This window comes from Palaemon carinicauda, chromosome 35 (genome assembly GCF_036898095.1).
Source record: "Palaemon carinicauda isolate YSFRI2023 chromosome 35, ASM3689809v2, whole genome shotgun sequence".
Lineage (NCBI taxonomy): Eukaryota > Metazoa > Arthropoda > Malacostraca > Decapoda > Palaemonidae > Palaemon > Palaemon carinicauda.
In genome coordinates, this window is record NC_090759.1 from 16,511,800 (window position 1) to 16,527,547 (window position 15,748).

At 42.3% G+C, this 15,748-nt stretch overlaps 1 protein-coding gene across 1 annotated transcript in view; it reads right to left on the reverse strand.

Annotated features, from left to right (window-relative positions):
- LOC137627178 (microtubule-associated protein futsch-like) overlaps positions 1-14,518 on the reverse strand; it is a 176,376-nt gene extending 161,858 nt beyond the window's left edge. The window contains 1 exon segment of the mRNA XM_068358255.1: positions 14,446-14,518. Coding sequence (XP_068214356.1) covers positions 14,446-14,518 — 73 coding nt within the window.
- Positions 14,519-15,748: the final 1,230 nt, after the last annotated feature.

Consider the following 15,748-nt stretch of genomic DNA (forward strand, 5'->3'; position numbering starts at 1 on the left):
AAGAAAGTAGTTCTAGGTAAGTACTCTGTGTTGGAACAAATCACAAATTTTTAAGTAATTTGTATTTTTCCTAACATACTTACCTAGAACTACTTTCGGGTTATGGCCCGCCCATCCTTCCCCGAGGGTCTTGCAGGGTTGAGGAGAACCCTTTTTGGCTACGAAACTTACTGAGGAGCACAACCTGAACTAGCACGCTCTCTGACCCCGGGTCGCCTCAGGGCGCGTATCACTCCGCCTGAGGTCACCCATAGAAAATGGGAATAGAGTAAACTACACAAAATTCTGGTCGGTTGGGAAGAGTTACCAGTAACTCCTAAGAAAGTAGTTCTAGGTAAGTATGTTAGGAAAAATACAAATTACTTAAAAATTTGTGATTTTAATGGAACTACTTTTTCAGATGATAAGAGTAATACTCTCTGAAAAGGCTCATTACACCAGAAGACATTGTAGGCAACAAAAATCAGAACAAAGAAAAAGCATTGTAATATTTTCATAGGGAAATTAGGTTTTCAACACAAAATTGCCCATTATTTTTACAGTAGAATTGCCTGATCTCTCCTAATATGAAAGTGATAAAACAGCAAAATCTTTAAAAAGTATGACAAGATCAAGCCTAAAACTTATGATAATCAATGAGACATTGACATTTTTATGAGCAAATATATTTTGGACGAGCCATGTGCTGTAATAGCTAACAGTCAATTGGTACTAGCTTTACAGCCGTTTCCAACAACACAAAACAATTACAGGTAGTCGTTGAATTACAACCTATGCGACTTCCGACTGGTGAACTTTACGACCACATTTTTTTCACTGAAGACGTCGCAAGTATGTCGGAAATAGTACACAACTAGGACAAATAGTTCCTTGGAAATAATCTATTTTCTTGTATTATCTTGGTAAGTTAGTATTTTATGTAATTGATAATATAAAGTATCCAGTTTCATAAAAAAAATACATTATGAAAAGTTTTAAGATCTGTTGAATTATTAGCATATGCCTGGTGATGTCATATTTCTGGCGGAAAGCGAACAGGCAATAAAGTGTTTTCCTTCCAATAGACTAATGATTAGTACTAGTATTCCCATTATCAAGATATTAAGTAACGATAAAACGTATTTCGCGGGTCTTTATCGGTTGTTATGAATACTTCTTAGCATAAATTTGACTCTACACTAGTTTTATTTCATCTCTGATAATAGATTGATATTTATCGGATGAAAGTACACTAATAGGACAAATATTTTCTTAGAAATAATATATTTTCTTTTACATTATACTGTAAAAATGAAATTCTTTTCTTGGTAAGTTAGTATTTTATTCCATTTCTTGCAAGAAAAAATGAATGAATTTTACATATTACGGAAGTCATTGATTGTCGAGTTCACATCACATCCTGTGACGTCATATTTCTAGTGGAAGGCGCACTACCAAAACAAATGATTTCCTTTCAGTGTGTTACCGCGTAATCTTATCATTCCTATTACTAATACATCGAGTAACAATATCAAGTGTTTCAGTGGTATCAGTCGTTATGAAAATAGTACTACAGTACTTGGCGTTAATTTAAGTAAAAAAGAAAAAAAAAGTCTGGTGGCGTCATATTTTTGGCGGAAGGCGAGTGGCACATCAAGTGATTTCTTTTCAATGCATTACCAAATACAGTAATATTAGTGTTCCCCTAATCGAAACACCGAGTAATGATACAAAGCATTTCTAATAATGTCTAAAGAAATATGAAATTTAATGGTGAATTAAAAATCAAAATGCAAGAGAGAGAATGAACGTATTCATATGAAAACTAATAATATGGGCTATAAAGTAACTATGGTCTGGAAACTGTGATCCTATAACATATTGAAATATTCCAGAAATTGAAAAATATAAATACGAACATGCGTTAATAAACTACAAACAAACACAATAATGTCTAATGAAATATGAAGGCTTAATAATGAAATAAAAATTGAATACTATATGAAGCTTATAAATGAATTGCCCGTATACACACCCACTGAACGTATTTGTATGATAACTAATAATAATGGCTATAAACAAACTATGATATCCTGTAACATATTGGTACTGATGTCATATTCTTCGTGAAGATATGAATAAGTTAAGAAATTATAGAAATGATATGCCTTGTTAATCTTTTCATATGTGCGTATTTCTCGATATGGTAGCAGGACCTTGAGATGAGCTGATCGCAACTAACAGTAAAAAAAAGAAGTGTAACTGTTGATTGTTAAAATGCTTTTTAAATTGAAAAATAGATAACAAAAATGCTTTAATAAAGCACATGATATTTTATAAAAGAAGAAAATGAAATAATGATATATAGTAAGAAAATATGGATAAAATATGACTTAGATAATTACCGAATCATACATACATATACCAAGGCATTTCCCACAATTTTGGGGGGTAGCCAAGATCAAACAAATGAAAAAAAAAAAGGGGGACCTCTCCTCTCTACGTTCCTCCCAGCCTGACAGGGACTCAACCGAGTTTGGCTGGTACTGCTAAGGTGCCACAGCCCACCCTACCCCGTTATCCACCACAGATGAATCTTCATGACGCTAAATCCCCTACTGCTGCTGCCTCCGCGGTCAACCAAGGCACCGGAGGAAGCAGCAGGGCCTACCGGAACTATGTCACAATCGCTCGCCATTCATTCCTATTTCTAGCACGCTCTCTTGCCTCTCTCACATCTATCCTGCTATCACCCAGAGCTTCCTTCACTCCATCCATCCACCCACCCAAACCTTGGCCTTCCTCTTGTACTTCTCCCATCAACTCTTGCATTCATCACCTTCTTTAGCAGACAACCATTTTCCATTCTCTCAACATGGCCAAACCACCTCAACACATTCATATCCACTCTAGCTGCTAATTCATTTCTTACACCCGTTCTCACCCTCACTACTTCGTTCCTAACCCTATTTACTCGAGATACACCAGCCATACTCCTTAGACACTTCATCTCAAACATTCAATTTCTGTCTCTCCGTCACTTTCATTCCCCACAACTCCAATCCATACATCACAGTTGGTACAATCACTTTCTCATACAGAACTCTCTTTACATTCATGCCCAACCCTCTATTGTTTACTACTCCCTTAACTGCCCCCAACACTTTGCATCCTTCATTCACTCTCTGACGTACATCTGCTTCCACTCCACCATTTGCTGCAACAACAGACCCCAAGTACTTAAATTGATCCACCACCTCAAGTAACTCTCCATTCAACATGACATTCAACCTCGCACCACCTTCCCTTCTCATACATCTCATAACTTACTCTTATCCACATTAACTCTCAACTTCCTTCTTTCACTCACCCTTTTAAAATCTGTCACTAATCGGCCAAGCTTCTCTTCTGCGTCCGCAACTAGTACAGTATCATCCGCAAACAACAACTGATTTACCTCCCACTCATGGTCATTCTCGTCTACCAGTTTCAATCCTCGTCCCAGCACACGAGCATTCACCTCTCTCACCACTCCATCAACATACAAGTTAAACAACCACAGCGACATTACACATCCCTGTCTCAGCCCCACTCTCCCCGGAAACCAATCGCTCACTTCATTTCCTATCTTAACACATGCTTTACTACCTTTGTAAAAACTTTTCACTGCTTGCAACCAGCTTCCACCTAATCCATATAACCTCATCACATTCCACATTGCTTTCCTATCAACTCTATCATACGCTTTCTCCAGATCCATAAACGCAACATACACCTCCTTACCTTTTGCTAAATATTTTTCGCATATCTGCCTAACTGTAAAAATCTGATTCATACAACCTCTACCTCTTCTAAAACCACCCTGTACTTCTAAGATTGCATTCTCTGTTTTATCCTTAATCCTATTAATCAGTACTCTACCATACATTTTTCCAACTACACACAACAAACTAATACCCCTTGAATTACAACACTCATGCACATCTCCCTTACCCTTATATAGTGGTACAATACACGCACAAACCCAATCTACTGGTACCATTGACAACACAAAATCCATATTAAACAATCTCACCAACCATTCAAGTATCTCAGCACTCACACCATCCATACCAGATGCTTTTCCTACTCTCGTTTCATCTAGTCTAGTGCTGTCCTCACTTCCTCTCTTGTAATCTCTCTCTCTCATTCTCATCTCCCATCACCGGCACCTCAACACCTGCAACAGCAATTATATCTGCCTCCCTATTATCCTCAACATTTAGTAAACTTTAAAAACATTCCGCCCACCTTTTCCTTGCCTCCTCTCCTTTTTAACAACCTTCCATTTCCATCTTTCACTGTCTCTTCAATTCTTGAACCAACCTCCCTTACTTTCTTCACTTCTTTCCAAAACTTCTTATTCTCTTCATATGAATGACCCAATCCCTGACCCTACCTCAGGTCAGCTGCCCTTTTTGCCTCACTTACCTTGCGCTTTACTTCCACATTTTTCTCTCTATATTTTTCATACTTCTCTACACTATTACTCTGCATCCATTCTTCAAAAGCCCTCTTTTTCTCTTCCACTTTTACCTTCACTCCTTCATTCCACCATTCACTGCCCTTCCTCATGCTGCCTCCAACAAACTTCTTGTTACACAAATCACTTGCAATCCCAACAAAATTTTCTTTTAACTTCCACTCCTCCTTTAAATTACCAGTTTCTCTTACTTTCCCTTTCACCGAATCATGACACAGGATAATAAATCTAAATCTACGGAAACTTCACTTTTTAAGTTTGACATGTGTCCAGATCGACAGACAATGCATCTCTCGGTCCTTATCTCAGTTGCAAGTCAATGACTACCTGTATGTTATTTACAATTCAAGCTAAAAATAGACAAATAATGGAACATGACTTTAAATGTGATAAATAGTAGCATAATTATTAATCAATTTTAAATATTTAACTTAGCCGGTGAATATATAATAGCTGCAACTCTGCGGCTCGACAGAAAACACACTCAAAAAACTCGCGAGCGATCGCTATGAAGGTTGCGGGTGTGCCCACCAGCGCCAACTGTCGGCCAGATACCACTCTTGCATGTAAACAAACCCTTCAATTCTTCTCTGTCGACGTTGACGACAATACGTATCAATACTCGCTGTAGAACCTGGAGTTTTCTCAACATATTTGGTGAAGTACTTCATTTTGTTTTGAGCTTTCGCAGTGCAGGTGTTTTATCTTCATCTTAAATCTTGAACTCGTTTTTGGATAGATTTAATTTTTGATGACAAGAGAGAGAGTATGGACTTTCTTTGACTTTTAAATGGCCGACCCTTCCCTTAGACGGAAGTGTGTTTTAGGCTTTTAGCAATTATCTTATCACGTTATAAATTAAACATAGATTTTCCTCTATATATTTTATATCTCAACCGCCTTTAATAGGCCTCTTCGATTAGCTTTCCATTTATAATAAACATCAAAATAAATTTTAATGATTTGTTTATATGCGACCTTTCCTGAGAGTAGGCGGTCCTAACTTGGAAACCGAAGTTAAACAACGTTGAGCCCTTTTCAATCGTAAATAACTTTTACAGAGCTAATGATTTAAAACTTATTAAATGAAATATTTTTAGTAAATATTTTATGATAGTTTTTTTCTTTGAATAGTCTTCGTACTGTTTCAAAGATGAACTAACGTTTAGTTTATTTATGCTACGCAGTTTGCGCTCTATCGTTACGATAGAGAGAGAGAGTATCACGGTTTCACTTTGCAGAAAGAGTAAATCGATTCTGACGTTTTGTTCTTTTTTCTTTCAAAGCTTAAATGTTTTAAAGACTATTTTAAAGGAACTTTTAATTGAAAAACCTTTCAGTTTTTTCCTTTGGGCAAATAACCTGTTTATTGACGAAAGGTAAGTGGGCTCTTCTCTTAGGTGCGAAATCAAGAGAGAGAGAGAGATAGAGACGGAGAGGGAGAGAGAACGTTCCGATCTTTATCTCGTCCCAAGCAAGTAACGTTGTTCTCGAGTTACTCTCGTCCCTAGTCTCTGTACGGGGAGAAAGGATAAAACGTTTTTAGTTTTTATTTCTCGTCCCAAGGCACTGTACGGTGAGAGATTGAAAACGTAGTTTTGAATGAACTAGTGTTTAGTCTCTTCCCCAGCCACTGATTTTTTTATCTTAAAATATGTTTACTGTTTTTTGCTGGTATTAATGTGCTTACATTATACGACTGATTTCGCAATTACAACCTTTTGATGAGGGTAGAATTGCGTGCTTCAGGTAGAAATCAGTTTTATTCATACCTAATGTGAATTGTTAAAAAATTCGATTTCAGTGAAATAAGTGCAAAACAGAAAATCGTAGGGATAAAGTGATATTGCGCAAAGTGTTATCAGTGTTGCGACCGAGGGTTCGTCTGTTCGTGCCTGTCGTTCGCCTAGTCCGGGACCTCTTGCAAGCTCCCAAGCCCAGGGGAGAAGTAATGTCGTACGACTTATGGGTTCGAGAGGCCTTGATCAGCGAACAGACGTTCCCTCTATGGTATCAGGTGTATCTTACCAAGATCACCCCTACCATAAGGCGAGAGAGACGATTTTCTCCTCGTCATCCGAAGGCTTTTCGCATAAGAAACCGTGGAACAAGGTTTCGAGGCCCTTTAAGCGAAAGTCAGTCCTTTCAGGACAGGTCCAGCGTCCTGGTTTTAACTATTAGGACAGCTCTGACCCTATGCAGTCATCGGAAGACTGCTCGCCGCCTAACAAAAGCGTAACACAGACTCCGAGAGTCTTTTTGTAGGCAAGGTTTTGCGGTCACAGACGTTACCCTCGTCTCTTACCGCAACCATTCCCGTTGATCCTAAATGGGTTGTACGGCAAGACATGCAGAATAAGCTTGCCTCCCTTATGGAAGACTATTCTGCCGATAAGTCCGTTGAGCCTAGCCGTTTATCTCATCGAGATCCTGGCCTTCAGCCACCCTAACGTTTCTTTGTGCGTCCTGTTGACGTTGGCGTAGCCAAGTCACGTCAGTCAGGTTGTTTAGAACCACACTCGATGCGGTCTCGTGTGGTTTTTCAGCCACATTTGGACGTTAGGCCACTTGCTGATGCTCCTGTTGACGTTCAGGACGTTCGCCAACAATCGGAGTTGACTTATTTTGACGCTGAGCGTCAACCTCCGCATTCTAGAGTTGTTTTGACTGCTCAGTCTAGGCGGTCAAAGCAGTCTCGAGTGGACGCTGAGCGTCCTCACGCACCTGTTGTTGTTGACAGTTCACAGACTGTCAAGCAGTTACATGACGTTGCGTCCTGGTCCGCTACTAATGCACCAGTGCATGTGGACTCTGCTTGTAAAGCATTGCCACCACGGTAGGTCTCTCCCTTGCTTGAGACTCGGCTATTATCGGACAAGGTTCCTTCAGATGAGGAAGTTGCTGTTCCCCCTCCTACTGATATTCCCTTGAGGACTCTGTCAGACGGAGAGGAGCCTAAAGCTGCTTAGCCCTCTATGGACTTTAAATAAATCATACTGATTTTTAAGGATCTTTTTCCGGATCTTTTTGTAACTGCTGCTCCTCGTTCGCCTAAACGTCAGAGCTTACACTAGGCCTAGCTACTTCGAAGCCGTTGTTTTTAAGCTAGTGCTCTCTCGCTCTTCTAAGAGAGCTTTACGTTTGCTAGGCGACTAGTTTATCACCAGGAGGAGTTTGGGGGAGACAGCCTTTGCTTTCCCTTCTTTTAAACTGGCTTATAGAGCGAGAGTCTGATATGACACGAGAGAAGTTCTCGGCTTGGGAGTTCCTGCCTCTGCCCAGATAGACTTCTCAAACCTCATAGACTCTCCCTGGCGCCTGGCCATGAGACGCTCCAAGATTTTACAGGTCGAATTCACAGCTATTTTCGAGCCTTTGAAGTTTTGCTGTTCAATTATGTCATGCATAAACAAGGCTTTCAGGGATGGCTCCAATGATCTGACAGCCACGTTCTCTGCAGGAACAAGTCCCTCAGGGATGGCTCCAATGATTTGGCAGCCATGTTCACTGCAGGAGTACGTAAGAGGCAAGTGCGCTCAATGTGTTCATTGTCAAGACAAACTTCACGATGAAGTCTACCAGGCTGTCTTGACAGCATTTATGGAAGGCGACTGGATGGTCTCTCTCGACCTTCAGGAGGCATACTTCCACATTCCTATACACCCGGATTCCCAACCGTTTCTGAGGTTTGTTTACAGGAATGTGGGGTACCAGTTTCGAGCCCTGTGCTTTGGCCTCAGTCCTGCGCCTCTCGTGTTTACGAGGCTCATGAGGAATGTGGCAAAATCCCTCCATCTATCGGGGATCCGAGCCTCCCTGTACTTGGACGACTGGCTTCTCAGAGCATCGTCCAGTCTTCGCTGTCTGGAGGATCTACATTGGACGTTGAGTCTGGCCAGGGAGTTGGGACTTTTGGTCAACCTAAAAGTCCCAACTGATCCCATCCCAGATTATTCTATATTTGGGGATGGAGATTCGCAGTCAAGCCCTGCTCGAAGTCCAACTAATGCTGAAACGAAACGTTTATTCAGTCAGGAGTTGGAACAGTCTCGTAGGGACTCTCTCATCCCTGGAGCAGTTTGTCTCACTAGGGAGACTACACCTTCTGCCTCTCCGGTTCCATCTAGCCTCTCACTGGAACTAGGACAAGACATTAGAGACGGTATCATTCCCAGTCTCCGAACCAGTAAAGGCATGCCTGAAATGGTGGGACAGCAATATCAGTCTGAGAGAGGGACTATCCCTAGCAGTCAAGAACCCAAACCACGTGTTGTCCTCAGACGCGTCGGATTTGGGTTGGGGTGCGACCCTGGACGGTCGGGAATGCTCGGGTCTGTGGACCTCAAGTCAGAAGAGCATGCACATCAACGGCAAGGAGCTATTAGTAGTCCACTTGGCCTTGATGATATTAGAAAGCTTCTTCGAAACTTAGTGGTAGAGGCAACTCAGACAATACCACAACTTTGGCGTACATCTCCAAGCAAGGAGGCACACACTCCTTCACGCTGCTCGAGATCGCAAGGGACCTTCTCTTATGGTCAAGAATTCGAGGCATCTCCCTGTTGACGAGATTCATCCAGGGGGACTTGAACGTCTTGGCAGACTGTCTCAGTCGGAGGGGTCAGGTGATACCCACGGAATGGACCCTCCACAAGGACGTGGGCAAGAGTCTTTGGGCTACTTGGGGTCAACCCACCATAGACCTCTTTGCCTCCTCGTTGACCAAAAGGTTACCAATCTATTGCTCTCCAGTCCTAGATACAGAAGCAATCTACATAGACGCGTTTCTACTGGATTGGTCTTTTCTGGACTTATATGCATTCCCACCATTCAAGATAGTCAACAAGGTACTGCAGAAGTTCGCCTCTCACGAAGGGACAAGGTTGACGTTGGTTGCTACCCTCTGGCCCGCGAGAGAGTGGTGCACCGAGGTACTTCAATGGCTGGTAGACTTTCCAAGAAGTCTTCCTCTAACGGTAGATCTGTTACGTCAGCCCCACGTAAAGAATGTCCATCAAAGCCTCCCCGCTCTTCGTCTGACTTCCTTCAGACTATCGAAAGACTCTCAAGAGCTAGAGGCTTTTCGAAGGAGGCAGCCAGTGCGATTGCAAGAGCTAGGAGAGCTTCTACCATTAGAGTACACCAGTCGAAGTGGGAAGTCTTTCGAGACTGGTGCAAGTCAGCATCTGTGTCCTCGTCCAGTACCTCTCGTCCAGTACCTCTGTAGCCCAAATCGCAGATTTTCTTTTACATCTGAGAAAGGTTCACTCCCTTTCAGCTCCCACGATTAAGGGCTACAGGAGCATGTTGGCTTCGGTCTTTCGACATAGAGGCTTAGATCTTTCCAACAATAAAGATCTCTAAGATCTCCTTAAGTCTTTCGAGACCTCTAAGGAACGTCGTTTGGCAACTCCTGGATGGAACTTAGACGTGGTCCTAAGGTTCCTCATGTCAGACAGGTTTGAGCCATTACATTCAGCCTCCCTGAAGGATCTCACCCTCAAGACACTTTTCCTAGTGTGCTTGACTTCGGCTAAAAGGGTCAGTGAACTTCATGCCTTCAGTAAGAACATCGGCTTTTCTACAGAAAAAAGCCACTTGTTCACTTCAACTTGGTTTCCTGGCCAAAAATGAACTGCCTTCTCGTCCTTGGCCTAAATCTTTTGATATTCCTTGCTTATCAGAGATCGTAGGCAACGAACTGGAAAGAGTATTATGTCCTGTTAGAGCTCTTAAGTTCGATTTAGCTCGTACTAAGTCATTACGAGGGAAATCTGAGGCATTATGGTGCTCAGTTAAGAAACCTTCATTGCCTATGTCAAAGAATGCTTTGTCATATTCTATCAGATTTTTTTAATACGAGAAGCTCATTCTCAATTGAATGAGAAAGACCGATGTTTGCTTAAGGTTAAGACGCACGAAGTTAGAGATATAGCAACCTCCGTGGCCTTCAAGCAAAATAAATCTCTGCAAAGTATTATGGACGCGACTTTTTGGAGAAGCAAGTCAGTGTTCGCGTCATTTTACTTTAAAGATGTCCAGACTCTTTACGAGGACTGCTACACACTGGGTCCATTCGTTGCAGCGAGTGCAGTAGTGGGTGAGGGTTCTACCGCTACACTTCCCTAATTCCAATATCCTTTTAATCTGTCTCTTGAAATGTTTTTAATATTGTTTTATGGGTTGTTCGGAAGGCTAAGAAGCCTTTCGCATCCTGGTTGATTTGGCGGGTGGTCAAAGTCATTTCTTGAGAGCGCCCAGATTAGGGGTTTGATGAGGTCCTGTTGTATGGGTTGCAACCCTTGATACTTCAGCTCCTGGGAGTCTTTCAGCATCCTAAGAGGATCGCTGGGCTCCGTGAGGAAGACAGACTTACAAGGCAGAGTAATCGTCTAAGTCAACTTCCTTACCAGGTACCTATATATTTTGGTTTTGTTATATTGATAACTGTCAAAATGAAAAAACTCTTAGCTTATACGCTGTAAACTTAATTAACTCTGGTCTCTACCCACCGCCTTGGGTGTGAATCAGCTATTATATATTCACCGGCTAAGTTAAATATTTAAAAATGATATTTTAATTATAAAATAAATTTTTGAATATACTTACCCGGTGAATATATAAATTAAATGACCCTCCCTTCCTCCCCAATAGAGACGCAGCGGGACGAGAAGAATTGAAGGGTTTGTTTACATGCAAGAGTGGTATCTGGCCGACAGTTGGTGCTGGTGGGCACACCCGCAACCTTCATAGCGATCGCTCGCGAGTTTTTTGAGTGTGTTTTCTGTCGAGCCGCAGAGTTGCAGCTATTATATATTCACCGGGTAAGTATATTCAAAAATTTATTTTATAATTAAAATATCATGATTCACTAGAGCAACCTATTTTCCAAAATAAATCATACCAATAAAAGTAATTACTAAATCAGAATTAAGCACAATGTATTGTCCAACAAAAAATATCTAAAATCATTATTCCTCTTTCTCTCTCCCTATGGTAGATGGATAACAAACTGGTAGTGGAAACAGGGACTGTTACATTCATAAAACTATTAGTGCCCTATTATAAAATGAAATTTTAGCCAGGAAACTCCATGAGGACTTTCTTTTACATTCAGAAAGGTCTTATTATGCACTAGACTTAATTCATAACTCTTGCGTACAATATCTTAAAATGAGTATTTGTCAAATCTTCCAGTAAATTAATTCAGAAATGATTGAGAAGCAGCGTTATCAATGGGTCTCTGACGAGGTGATATTGCAGCAGACTACCACACATAACATTCACTGCCTCAGAGTGGCTGTGAAAAGATCTTGTTTGACCGATCAAAAGCAACTTTCAGATCTACAAATCTGACTATCTTGTTAACTCAATCTAGGACCAACTGGTAAAATTCCTATTGCAGCTGTAGAAAAGGTCTCAACTCTTGAGGGCCACCAAATTGCAATCAATGACCGACATCCAGCCTAAAATGCCAAGGTTGCCTTGCCTAGTTCATTCCACTCAAGAAGTGCAAGAACATCCATAGAGGAACATTCCATCTCAAGAGTTCTCTGCTTCTATTGGTACTGGATCTGCGGTGAAAAATCCCCAAGCACACTTACTTCACACGTGAGATGGTCTGGCAGGCTTGTCCAAAGATATACTCCAAAAGTGTGAAAATGAGCGTTCTGACCAAAGAACAGAACCTGCAACGTAATTGGGGACCTAAGTCATATCAGCCCACTAGTAAAGATCTATCACACCGATCAAGGTAGAGACAGTAGAAGTACCCCATCCTCTTCCCTCTTACGATCGAGGAGAGGGAGAATCGACCTAGAGCATGGAGCAGTGACCCCCCAATCACAGGCCATCTGCTGCGTGAATGCACGACCTCAAGATGTGCCATCTTCTAAACCTAGTTACTGCAGTACCCCGTTCAGAGAAGGAACAGCTGTAGTCCAACATCCAGGTAAAAAAGGTGAAGAGTGGCTCCCTATCTTTCAACACATGGCCGACAAAAGGTTGACACAGGTACATACAGGGCAGTATACCTGGCTAAGAAAGCAGTCAGGTGTTGTCCACCTCCCACACCCACCCCCAAAAGATAGGTGGTGTCGCCAACAGCCTTATTCTTGGGACTATGACTGGTCTTTAAGTTTCTCCGACTTCTTAAAAGAATCCTTTAAATCAGAATTAAAGAGCTGGAAGAGGTAGTGGAATTATTATTTATATTATCATTATTTGCTAAGCTACAACCCTAGTTGGAAAAACAGGATGCTATAAGCCCAGGGGCCCCAACAGGGAAAATAGATCAGTAAGGAAAGGAAAAAAGGAAAAACAAAATATTTTAAGAATAGCAACAACATTAAAATAAATATTTCCTATATAAACTATAAAAACTTTAACAAAACAAGAAAAAGAAATTAGATAGAATAGCGTGCCCGAGTATACCCTCAAGCTTACCAGCTTTCTCCAGAGCCTATGCAAGCAGAGAAGTCGGGATCGAAGTGACCATCAATGATGAAGCTCCCAAAAGGGCAGAAACCACACAGAGTGCTCTGGCAGGAACTACAACATTGAGGACACTGTCACAAGGGAAGCAGCAAGACCACAGATATGGGGACTGAGGTCACAGTCACAAAGGACTGTGGCTCGCTGTGTTTACCTGCAATAGGTAATATTAGTACTCCATTTAGCATGCAATTCTATGATGCCACTTTTGCCAATGGGAAAGAAACTAAAGCTAATCAAAGGGGATAGGCAACAGGAGTGTACATACAGGTTTACCGGCCCAAGAATCTTCTGCAGTAATTAATATAACAACATTACAGCATTACACAATGGATACACTAACACAATAGAAATCAAAAGAAAAATTATCAGCACAGCACCACTAACCATTTAGGTGCAAAGTTCTAAGCAGTAAGTGAGCACGATACAACTCTTTGAGCCGTTGACTGTTTGTTGCGTGGGGTAGCGTAATCTTCGTACCACATTTTATACTAAAATCACTATCAGCATACTGGATATGTACAGGTTTTTTTACATCACATTATTATTATCATTACTTGCTAAGCTACAACCCTAGTTGGAAAAGCAGGATGCATTAAGCCCAGGGGCTCCAACAGGGAAAATAGCCCAGTGAGGAAAGAAAAAAAAAAGGAAAATAAAATATTTTAAGAAGAGTAACAACATTCAAATATCTCCTAGAGTGTTGGAAGACTTTTGGAAAAGTGGGGTGGAATTTTGTTCCATTTCCAACCAAGTCCATTCATAACTTGGCTGTGGACCAGGGATCGAAGGTCCAATGATCCCAAATATGGAAAAAGTCTACCTCCTACCTGGAACCTCTCAATATTTAGAGGTTCCTGAGAACTTGTTTCCGTGACCGCGTACTCCTCCTCTCTTGGGGGGTTTCCGGAGGATCCTCTTTTTGGGCCCTTACCTTTGTAGGGCCAAAAGGTGGTTGAGTACCTTTCAAAGCCTGGATTAAACGCAGGTGACTGGCTACCAGCTGTTGAGGGACCATCTGGAAGGTGGTTTGCGGCTGGGCTACCATTTGAGGCACCGTGGTCATGGTCACGGTTGGAAATTGTGCAGTTCTAATGATGATTTCCTCTTTGAGAATATGCCCCACTTTTGGAGCAGGTTCCCATTCTCCGTGGTGGTTTTGGTAATGACCTCTTGAACCATTTCCTATGGGAAAGGGTCTATGCCCCAGATACAAGATGAAATCGATTTTCTGGGTTCGTGTTTCACCGTTGATGCGGCAAACGCCTGGTCTCTACCGGTCCTTTATTGACCTGGGAAAAAAACCTAAAAATCCATCACAAGGGTGGGGCATTACTAAAAGCCTGCACACATTTCTTAAGCGGCTCTGACGAGACAGGGAGGCGATAAGCTTATCTTTCGTGTCCTGTTCCCTTCTCAAGGGATGGTTTGGTTCTCGTTCAACTGCTGACCTGCTATCTCCAGATCCAACTTCGAGACGAAGGTTGGATGTACTTCTTTCCACTTCTCCTCGCAGGTGGGCATAGCTAGAGACCTTTCTCTAGGATTGGGCAGGGTTTGCCCTCTTCGCCTGCTCTTCCAACACAGTCTAGGGCCTTCCCCGAAAGGGAGGAAGGCTCATGAGGAAGGAGCAATGACAGTTGGATGCTTCTCGTTTACTGCTGAGACTTTTGAGTTATATCCGGCCCCTTTCTGGGTCTTGGTGAGGATGGCTCAAGCCTTGTCATGTTCGAGGAAAATGACTTCCTTCGGTATAGCCTCTTCTCGGGATGTAGGTTCATCTCGTAGTCTCACGAAGCAATCTGGGTACGCTGAAGCTGGGCAAGAATTGAAGCTCTTCAAGGGGATTGGGCCCCAACTTCTAGGAAATATAAAGCTTCCTATTCAATTTGGGCATGTGTTCCATCTACTCCCAGGGACTGGTTCGGAACAGTGAGGGAGATCAGATATTTCAAGGGGCTGAGCAGAGCCCCTGGAAGCACCAGGGCGTTTCCTTCCCTGTACCTCTCTTTTCTTCTCTTTGAGATTTTGCTTATTCTCCTCTCGTTCCCTCCGGAACAGTGTCAGTATCTGCTGGATCGACTCTAGGAGCGTTTCGTTCCTGCCGAACTGTCTAGCCAGTTGGGGAGTTGGGGTTGAAGAGGTTGACGGCATAAGTTAATATGCCGGCACAGTGAGGTGAAGTACCTCAGTCATTGTCGAAACGGATCCTTCTTCCTCCATGGGTGGTTGAACCACTGCTTATACAAGGCCTTCTTGCAGTAGGTCCTGTCTGGTGTCAATGGACGCCTATGGCATCCGGTCATGGTGGATGTCCACACCTTGTAGTGCCTATTGATATCCGTGTCCACCGTCCGTTGGATAGAGGGGGGCTGGACCTGTGCCTGAGGCACAAACGTATTCAATTGAGCCTAAGAGAACAGTAGGCAATTCAAAATTTGTTCGGTAGGTAAGGTCCCTGAAAGTTCTTCTGCAAGCCTCATACTCACCTTTGCTGGGTTTCCCTTGTTGTATCCCTTGACTCTATAGTGTCAGGGATGTCTTTATAAAGCCATCGGTCAGCAAGGTCAAGTGATTGGGGTGACTTTTCGGGTCCCAGAACCTCAGGGATCCAGATACGATGTGGCAGGGGCCTAAGGCCCTCCTCCTGTAAAGGAGAGAAGGGTGAATGAGTATTAGGTTGTTTATATTATTGAAATAATATATGCTAACAATACGGGTTCCAGTACCTCAGGGATCCAAATACGATGCAGC